Source organism: Oryx dammah, unplaced genomic scaffold (assembly GCF_014754425.2).
Source record: "Oryx dammah isolate SB20612 unplaced genomic scaffold, SCBI_Odam_1.1 HiC_scaffold_24, whole genome shotgun sequence".
Taxonomy (NCBI): Eukaryota; Metazoa; Chordata; class Mammalia; order Artiodactyla; family Bovidae; genus Oryx; species Oryx dammah.
This window is the reverse complement of record NW_024070208.1, coordinates 31,725,905-31,735,616: the sequence shown is the minus strand read 5'-3', so window position 1 is coordinate 31,735,616 and position 9,712 is coordinate 31,725,905. Positions and strand designations below refer to the sequence as shown.

Sequence of the window (9,712 nt, the reverse complement as noted above, 5' to 3'; positions counted from 1 at the left end):
CCCACACACACATACCCCCACATACACACCACACCCCCCCAACACACACATACACCCCCCCTCACACACACACCCCACACACACACACCCCCAACACACACACAGTTGTATATACAGTTGCTGTTGTTCAGTTGCTCAGTCATGTCCAACTCTGCGACACCATGGACTGTAGCCCGCCAGGCTCCTCTGTCCATGGGACTCTCCAGGCAAGAATACCGGAGTGGGTCGCCATTTCCTTCTCCAGGGGATCTTCCTGACCCAGGGATCGAACCGGGGTCTCCTGCATTGGCAGGTGGGTTCTTTACCACTGAGCCACCAGGCACGCCCAGAAAAGATACATAGACGTTCTATGAAAAGTAGCCAAAGCAAGAAAGGCTTGAACCAGGCAAAAAAAGGGAGGTGGGCCTGGGAGTTGGCAGCATTCGGTCAAGAAGAGGCTGCAGGCTTATCTTAACTAGCATTGCTTCACCGCTGAAAGGCGGAGGTGGAGGAAATGCAAGAGCTGTGAGCAGGGTGCTCCTAGGTTCCTCTCTGCAGAAACCAGCCAAAGGGACCACCTACCACTATTGCTGTTTTTTATTTTGATCCCTGGTTTCTGATTTCCACTCCTCTTGCCTAAAATTCAATACGAATCATCTCTGCAAACACCAAAGGAAAGAAAAAAATCAAACCATTCATTACTTCTCATCCTCACTGAAAGACATCTGATCAAACAGGCTGTGGGCGAGGAACCAATGACTCAACATTAAACCGTTTTACATCACTAAGTAAATAGGTTTAATAAGAAAAAGAGACACCAGTTACACCCAACCCCACAGGCCTTCTCGAAGCAAGCTAGGGGTGAGGGGGCCTGTGGAGGGCGCTTCCTGTCCAAGCTATCACCCAGGCTCCCAAGTGCACGTCAATTTAGGTCAAGTTCAGGTCACAGGACCCAAGTTCTGAGAATGCACGTTATCCTTACCTAGGTCTTCCCGCTATTGGTACAAGCAACATGGAAATGGCTCCATCAGCTTTCAAATGCTAAAGGTTTGAATTTTGGACTTCTTTTTTTAATTAAAAGAAAAAAAAATTTTAAACACCAAAAACATTTTATATTGGGGTATAGCCAATGGCAACCCACTCCAGTATTCTTGCCTGGAGTATTCCAAGGACCTGAGCCTGGCAGGCTACAGTTCATGGGGTCGCAAAGAGTCACACATGACTGAAACAACTTTGCATGCGTAGCCAATTAACAATGCTGTGGTTGTTTCAGGTGAACAGTGAAGGAACTCAGCCATACACGTACTTATGTCCTTTCTTGATTTCTGGACTTAACATTTCCCAAAGCTGCTGCTTTTTGTAATTTCTATAAGAAACTCCCTAGAATTGAGGAACCATCCTTCTCTCTAGCTCTAAGCTGGGGTACAAGTGCTCTTCATAGATAAAGATTGAAGCTTTCATAAAGTCCAAGGCCATTTGGGGCCCAAAGTTGATGTGAGTTGTTTTGGACCAGAACAAGTATAAGAACTGGAATCGCTGGAAACACACCCTGGAGGTGTGTAGTGGTACTGGGGGCTCTGGACTCAGACTTGGTTTGCTTAACTAATTAGCAAAGTGGCAAACCACTTCTGTGTCCTATGCCTTGGTTTTCTCATCTGTACAATGGGGATAATAATAGCACCCACTGCATAGGTTGTTATGAGAATGAGGTAAATGGGTATATGTTAAAGTGTTTAAGATAGTGCCTGACTCTTCATAAGCACTAAGTAACTAATAAATAATAAACCCTCTTAATGACTGCAATTATTATTACTGTTGAAGGTGAAAAGAGAAGAGGGGCGGCAGGATGAGATGGTTGGATGGCATCACCAACTTAATGGACATGAGTTTGAGCAAGCTCTGGGAGCTGGTGAAGGACAGGGAAGCCTGGCGTGCTGTAGTCCACAGGGTTGCAAAGAATCGGATATGACTTAGCAACCAAACACCAACAATTATTACTGTTAGTCACTAGGAACTTGCCCTTGTGACTTTCAGATTATATGGAAAGTGGACAGAAATATTTAATTCAAAGCATGAGTGAACATGTCAGAGATATTTCTTCTAAGGAACATGGGGTATGTTCCTAACTTGACAGCCCTGTGGTCTAGGGAGTCCAGAGGATCACCTTTCTGTCTGTCTCCTTTGTACGTAGCTAACTAGTCATGACACTTCTCAGAGGCTAGCTCCATCACTCATTCAGTTCAGATGGCGACTCCAGCCCGCCTGCCCCCGACAAGTCCTGGAGTCTTCTTCCAGTGAGATTATAGCAGGGGAAATACTTAAACCGTGAAGTGCAGAGTCATCTCATTTTAAACCAGAACTCCTGGTGAAAAGAAGCTAGCACTTCAGAGCCCTCCTGCCTTTCTCTCTCTGCAGCCCAGTCAGGTCTGGGGCTCACCTGGCTGTCTCCCCAGCTCTCAGAAGGGCCTTGTGCTTTCCTGGCCAAAACACCACACGCACCTGACGAGGCCGGGTCCCTTCTCCCTCTGCGCTTGGGCTGCTCCCAGCCCTGCCCTTGTGGCCTGAGTCCTCGGGAAGCCTCCTCCCGGGTCTGACCTAGCTCATCTCTGGACCGTGAAGGAAAGAGACGCGGCCTTGCACTCTGGCCAAGCCCCACTTCCTTCATTCCCTCTAGCTCCTCCCGAAGGCCATCGCAGGGCTCCCAGCAGGGCCCCGCTGTGTGGGTGGGATGGGAGGGCCCTGCAGGAAAGGCGGTGCTGCTGTGGGGCGGGGGGACGTGGTGGTGGTGGGGCTCCCCTGAGTCCTTGATGGCAGCTGGACACAAAACTGCTGGGGTCATCACATTCCTGCCCAGGTCTCAGAGTGCAAAACAGGCCCAGAGTGGAAAAAGTATCTGCGGGGCGAGTGAGCACTTGTCCACCGGGGAGAGCTGTCAGGAAGGCCCTGGGCTCACAGGTCCCAGCCAGGTCCTAACAGGAGGCCCCTTTCCCTCCCATCTCCCCTGCATTCCAGACCAGCCCCCCACAGATCCCTGCTGTGGACGGGGGTCAGCACTGTTTCCCTGCCGGCCTCCACCCGGGCTGCCTGCCGAGCCCACTGGTTCCCAGTCTGAGCCACCCCCAAGGTCTGGCCCCCAGCTCCTCAGTGGTCTGTTCAGGGTTCCCCAGGCTCACACCTGGATGCTGTGTCGGGGTGGAGGGAGGACCCAGGTAGGGATGGGTCCAGGACCCAAAGCCCCACTTCTGGAGGGTGCTGGGTCCCCACGGAGGTACTCAGGGGCGTCCCTGGAGACAAGGGTTCACCTGCATCTCCCAGGACGAGGGATTCTGAAACTCAACAGAGCGTCCCCTTCCTGAGGAGGCCTGGTCTGGGGGGAACCGTGGGGGATGGGGGTCTGGGTGGGAGTGGAGGCGGTGGGGTGGGGGCTCACATTTCAGGTGTGGCATACTCGGGTGCCCGCATCCTCATCCCGTCCTTCAGGCGGCTGCAGAAGTCCTCGTCCATCTGCACCCCCGGGTAGGGGGACCCACCTGCACCAGGGACGAGAGAACACAGGGCGTGTTACGGCCTCGGGCACGTGTGGGCCAGTTCAGTGTCTGTCTCCTCCGAGGTGACAGTTGGCGGTAAATTCCCAGGGATGGGAAGGGCCCTTGGCACACAGCACGGCCACAGAGCAGCTGGGTGGGCCCCGCGGTGCTGGGTGTCTGATGCCCCCTGCCTGGTTCCCAGGGCTGTCTGGTCAGGAGAAAGGCTGGCATCTGAGGGGTTCCCCCATCCAGAGAAGGAGCTCTAGACAAATCCTATCCTTTAGAGACTCATTTGTTGGGATTTTAACTCCCTACTTTCTTGTAAACCTCATACAGCATTGAGGAGGGACAGTTGCTGTGATGGGTCCGGGGGAGGGGGGTTGGGAGCCGGGACTGGGCGGGCTGATGTGAGGGTTGGGGGGGCTGCCCACGGGCCTGGAGGGCCAGAGGAGCCAGGACTTTGCCTTTTGCCAAATTTTCTGGGCAGGATCGCAGGGAGCAGCCCCCCTTGGAGGGATTTGTGGCTGGAGGTGAGCAGGCCTCCGTATCAGCCCCATCCCAGACCTGGAAGCTAGTGTCTCTCAGCGTTTGTTTGTCTGCACCTTGGAGTGACCGCAGCTGGGAGGAAGCAGCTGGGTGCGGGCGGCGCTGGCGCTGTGTCCCCGCGGGGCCACTGCGGCCGCCAAGCCGCTTTCAAAGACTGCAGGCAACAGGTGCCTGTCATCGAAAGCAGGGGAATGGATTTCCCACATTACAGGAAGCCAGGGATGTTACTGGGTGACTTTTATTTGCTCTGAGAGGCAAGTTTTTGGCAAAGTCTAAAAGACTTGGCTAGACCCGGCCGTTGGAGGGAGGCCTCGGAGCATTGGGTCCGCGTCTGCAGCCAGATGTGGGCGCCGGACTCATCTGGGAGCGCGGGCCTGGGACCAGGCTTGCAGCCACCGCAGTGCGTGTTGGTGGAAGCTGAGTGCACCCACACACAACCAGCATTTCTGCCATTCATCCTGTGCGAACTGGCTTCTGGGGCCAGCCATGCTGAACAGAGGCAGGCGGTGAGCTGAGCTTGTTGGGTGTTTCCTGGGAAATTCTGCAGGGTTTTGGGTGGAAGGATGCAGGGAGCAGAGAGGCGTGGGTATTAAAGAGTCTGGATGTTTGAGGACTTAGGACAAGGGAAGGGAATTAGGAAGACAGGGAGAGGGTAGCCAGATTGGCTGGAGGTAAGTGGGACTGGAGATTGTATCCTAGTCGGACCTCTCTCGCAGCCCCCTGCGTGGTTTTTTATTTTGCGGTCCAGGCGTGTATGGGCACACCGCTCTGAGCGGTTTTAGCGGCTGCTGCAGCCCAGGTAGCTCCCTAGAGGAGGCAGACGCTCAGCTCTGGGCAGCTGTCCCCTCTCCTCCTGCCCCCAGCCTCACCTAAGGAGAAAATCTCCCACAGCAGCACCCCGTAAGACCACACGTCGCTCTTGGTGCTATAGATCTTGTCAAAGATGGACTCGGGAGCCATCCACTTCAGAGGAAGTCGCGTCTGGAAAAGGGTGAAGGGAGGCCTTGAGCAGGAGGGCATGCAAACAAAGCACATTCGACCCGAGCACCCGGGGGTCACCTCCCAGATAACGCTTGGCCTTAAATCATTTCCCGGAGCAGCCACTGTTTCCTAGGACGGAGAGTGCACGTCAGCCTGAAGTGCGGCCCTGAAAGTGTGCTGTGTTCATCCCTATGATGGGCAGTAACTGTTTAGTAAGCCCTTCCTCTGTGCCCAGAGCACCCGACTCTGACTCTGTAAGAAAGCCGCCTTCCCAAAACAGCCTGCACGCCACGTGGACCTGGGAAAGAGCCCTGCGAATTACGGGGTTGGCCAAAATGTTCCTTGGGGTTTTTCTGTAACATCTAATGGAAAAATCCAAACAGACTTTTTGACCAACCCGATAGAAGGCGTCTGGAAAATCGATCATTTCCAGGAATTTTTCTTAACAAGGAGGATTTTTGAAAGGCATTCCTATATAAAACACAGGATTTTAAGAGTCACTGACTGGGAGGTGTGAGCAAAGGCACGGAAAAGAAGGAAGGTGATAGACAGTGTTTAGGGCCCTGAGTGACTGGTTTTGAAGTGGGAGTCCCAGTGGGTTCAGCCCTGTGGCTTCATAGGGATGGAGATTGACAGGGACCCTGGGATGAGTGGGGGACAGAGAAAGAGCAGGGAGAGCTGGGGAGAGGCTGAATGACGCACAGGAAAGAGCAAGACAGACACCCAGGTAGTTGCCACCTTTGCAAGTCAGGGCTCTCGAGGAAAGCCTGTTGTGTTTTTCTTTTAAAGAAACTGGGGGGGGCTCCCCCAGCGGGGTCCAGTGGTTAAGACTCCAGGTTTCCGACGCACTGGATGTGCGTTCCATCCCTGGTCGGGGAACTAAGATCCTGCATGCCTCGAAGTGAGGTCAAAGAGAGAGAGAAAGGAAAGAGACAGGGGAGCGTGATTCTCAAAATAGAATCCTGGGACTGGCTGAGTCCGCCGCACCTGAAGAGTTGTTAGAGAGAGGCACGTTCTCAGGCCCCACTCAAGACTTTGGAATCAGTTTAACAAGCTCTCTGGATGACCTGTGTGCTCACTCTGAGAGCCAGGAGCAGAGAGTGATTGTCTGGGCCCAGACCTGGACGTAATGAAGCCTTCAGGGTAAAGGCCAGAGGGGAGAGGACACGGGAGGTCAGCTCTGAAAGTGGAAATAGCACTTATCGCCAGAGACGGGAGGGAGGAGAGGCCAGTGTGAGCCAGCAGAGATGCTGGGCAGGAGGGCAGGGCCGAGGGGGATGTGATTTCCTCCCCAGCGCGGTCATTCGGACGGCTGCCCCCACCCTTTCCGGAGACGTGTACACCTGCCGAATCTATCACCCGGCTTTATCTGAGGGGAAGAGTCCAGGCTGTTCTCCCAGCTGCCTGGGGAACTCCCCCCAGGCAGGGGAGAGGAGGGGCTGACGTGGGCTCGGCAGGGCTACTGACCAGTGGTCAAGGGTCCAAGGGACAGGAGCTGGGCTGGGGACAAGGGAAGGACCAGAGGAGCAGAGCAGGGCCTCTCTGGGCCCCGTGTGAGGACCCGAGGGTCCAGAGGCTGTGGGGCCAGCCTGTCTGCACAGGCTGCTGTTTGGGGACCTCTGCCAAGGAAGTGTAAATATTTACCAAGGGCTTTGGTCTATGGTTTAGAAATGACAGGGCCCCAATAAGTCAAACAAACATCAAACTTTGGACTTACATCTCCTTTTCTCACATAGTCGGGGTTCTTATAAATATCCCGGGCAAGGCCGAAGTCACAAATCTTCACCACGTTGTTCTCAGACAAAAGTATGTTTCGTGCAGCCAGGTCTCGATGAATGCACTAGAGTAAAAACAGCGGCATCGTTGATGCTGTCTTAACCTCATCCAGAAATTTCCGGCACCTTCTCACTGTTCTTAACTCGGGGACTCATGTCACATGCTTCCTTTACATGAAAGGACCAACTTTCCGTGCACATGGGGTCGCCCCAAACATGAAGCACTTCTCTCTACAAATTCAGACCCCTTGGAGGCCCCCAAGTCAAGGAGTGCCCCGAATCCTCTCTGCCCCAGTGCTGCAGGATGGCATCAGGTAAACAGAGCTGGCCGTCCATTCTCCCAGGGAGCACGACTTCCCCATAGCCTTTTATCCTGAGCTGCTGAGACCAGATCACCACCCAGCTGGAGTCTCCTAGGAGGACTCCCCTGGGATGAGCTAACAGATGTGGAGCCGTGTACTCTGAGATTCTGACCAGTTCTGGAGGCATGCTAGGGGAAAACATGGCGCGTGGGCCGGGATCATCTGGTCTGAAGCCCAGCGAGCTCTTCCCCTGGAATCAAGTTCTACCCACTGGTACCCTACCCACAAGGCTTCCCTGGTGGCTCAGACACTAAAGAATCCGCCTGCCACGCAGGAGTCCTGGGTTTGATTCCTGGGTCAGGAAGATCCCCTGGAGAAGGGAATGGCAGCCCACTCCAGTATTCTTGCCTGGAGAATCCCATAGACAGAGGAGTCTGGTGGGTTACAGTCCATAGAGGTGGCAAGGAGTAGAACATGACTTAGCGACTAACACTTTCACTGGTGCCCAAGAGTCATTTCTCAAACCTCCTCACTCACATCCGGACAGACTAAGACGTGTGTTGTGAAGTTCACTCTACGTTTAAGGACCTGTTGTTGTTTAGTTACTAAGTTGTATCTTACTCTCTTGTGACACTATGGACTGTAGCCTGCCAGGCTCCTCTGTCTGGGATTTTCCAGGCAAGGATGCTGGAGTGGCTTGCCATTTTTTCCTTCAGGGGATCTTCTGACCCAGGAATTGAACCCACATCTTCTTGAGTGGCAGGCGGATTCTTTACCAATGAGCCACCAGGGAAGCCCATTTAAGGGCCTACATACTAGCAAATATGAGGAAAAGTGAACTTATAGCGAAGGTTTGTGTTTGCCCGTGTGTATATCCATACATCCAGGCCCAGTGAAGAAGCAGAACAGTGAAGAGTGAGAGCTGACCTTTCTGGAAGACAAAAACTCCATGCCTCTGGCCACTTGAAAACTGTAAGAAATCAGATCTTCCATAGTGATGGGCTGCTTGTAGAAGTCATCAAAATCTGGAAAGCATTAAAACCGGAGCTGTTTGTAAAGTCTCTTGTCAGGTCACCAAATCCCAGCTTACTGAAACAGCATTAGCAAAACATATAACAAACCAACAAACAGATCAGAGTTCATCTTTGAGAGCATTTCAGTCTCCACTTGAATAGCCAACATTTTTCCAGGCCTCTAGCCCGGTTTGCTAGTGTGGGGGGGGATGGGGGCCGGGCAGGGCGGGGGGGGCGATGATCCATTAAGACAGAAAGCCCTGGGGGGGAAGACAATTGTACAGTTCCCTGTCAAAATTAGTAACTCTGGAAATAATCTAAATTCAAATCTTATCTCCCCAGGACATTAGCCTTCGAGTCTCTCACGGATGTTTATTAGGGTGATAAATAAGAAAAAAATTTCAGAGATGCACAGTGTGTTGTAAAAATATCTCAGACTGGAGGACAGGAAGGAATTAATACCTACCCTCCTCTTCCTCAACATCACTGAGACTTTTATCTTCCTGAAACCCAGAGCTCGCGAAGCTCTCGCTACTGGTAACGCTGTCTAGTCTTTGCTTCTCGCCCTGCTCCAGGTCAGGCTCCATCTTTTCTTTCTTAGGCTCCACGTGTAAGGCTGCATCCTTTAAGAGACCAAGGAAGAGAGTGATGAAAGGGAAGGAACAGCAGCAGGGAGACTGGGCCCTCAGGCCAGCAATTGCCTGCGTTGGGAGGATGTCCTCTGGCAGAAGGGCTAGTGAACTAGTAGCCTGGCTGCCCCCTGGGGGTGGGATGTCTTCCACTTTTGACTGGGCTTCTGGGTCGCATCTCAGGTGGGATAAAGGAATATTCACAGCAGCTGCTGTTTACCGAGCACTTACTCTGCAAGCCAGCACACTGAGGATCTTAGGTACGTTTTCTTGTTTAATCTTTCCAAAAGTTTTACAAAGTAGCTCTTACAATACATGAAGGAATAGCTTCAGAGAAGTCAAATAATCAAAGTCACATGCAGCTGGTAGATGGCAAAGCTTGAACCCAGGTCTGGCCAACTCCATTCTGTGCCCGTAAGCACTTTTCCATCCCGTGCGCCATCTTGGGAAAGACGATATGGAATGATGGAAAAGGGTCCCCAGTCAACCTGAGACCACACTTTGTAATCCCCAGGGGGAGTAATAAGAGGAGGCTGCAGTTACCAATGTGTCTGGTTTCCTTGGAGAAGGAGGGAACGTGAACATTTCTTTTTCTCCTCTCCATTCAAAGATGTAGCCTGATCCTGACAAAGGCAGAAAATGCCTTTCATTCTGAACTGGGCATCTGAGCCCTGGTGTGTATCCAACTCTTTCATTAAGTGTGTGATCTTGAGCAGCGAACCACCTTGCTTTCCTGGGATTTCCTTTTCCACATCTGAAAAGCTCTATCATTTTGTGTTTGGATTCACAGGAGTTGTTCATTTTGGGTGGAACCAGAAAAGATGGGTATCATCTTTAGTAATTCATCTAATTGCTGTGACTCTAGAAACAGCATTCTCAGTGGCTTCGTGAGTCCACCAGGTACCTGGCTCAGGGGTGGCTGTTGGGGAACTGGGGTTCAGAGGTGTTCCCTGAACCACC

At 52.5% G+C, this 9,712-nt stretch overlaps 1 protein-coding gene across 1 annotated transcript in view; it reads right to left on the bottom strand.

Annotated features, from left to right (window-relative positions):
- The window catches only part of FLT1 (fms related receptor tyrosine kinase 1), a 205,945-nt gene that overhangs the window by 14,948 nt on the left and 181,285 nt on the right, over nucleotides 1-9,712 (bottom strand). The window contains exons 21-25 of the mRNA XM_040266731.1: nucleotides 8,590-8,746; nucleotides 8,038-8,135; nucleotides 6,751-6,873; nucleotides 4,922-5,033; nucleotides 3,410-3,509 (exon numbers count right to left, since the gene is read on the bottom strand). Of these exons, the coding sequence (XP_040122665.1) occupies nucleotides 3,410-3,509; nucleotides 4,922-5,033; nucleotides 6,751-6,873; nucleotides 8,038-8,135; nucleotides 8,590-8,746 (590 nt within the window). The remainder of the gene's footprint in view (nucleotides 1-3,409; nucleotides 3,510-4,921; nucleotides 5,034-6,750; nucleotides 6,874-8,037; nucleotides 8,136-8,589; nucleotides 8,747-9,712) is intronic.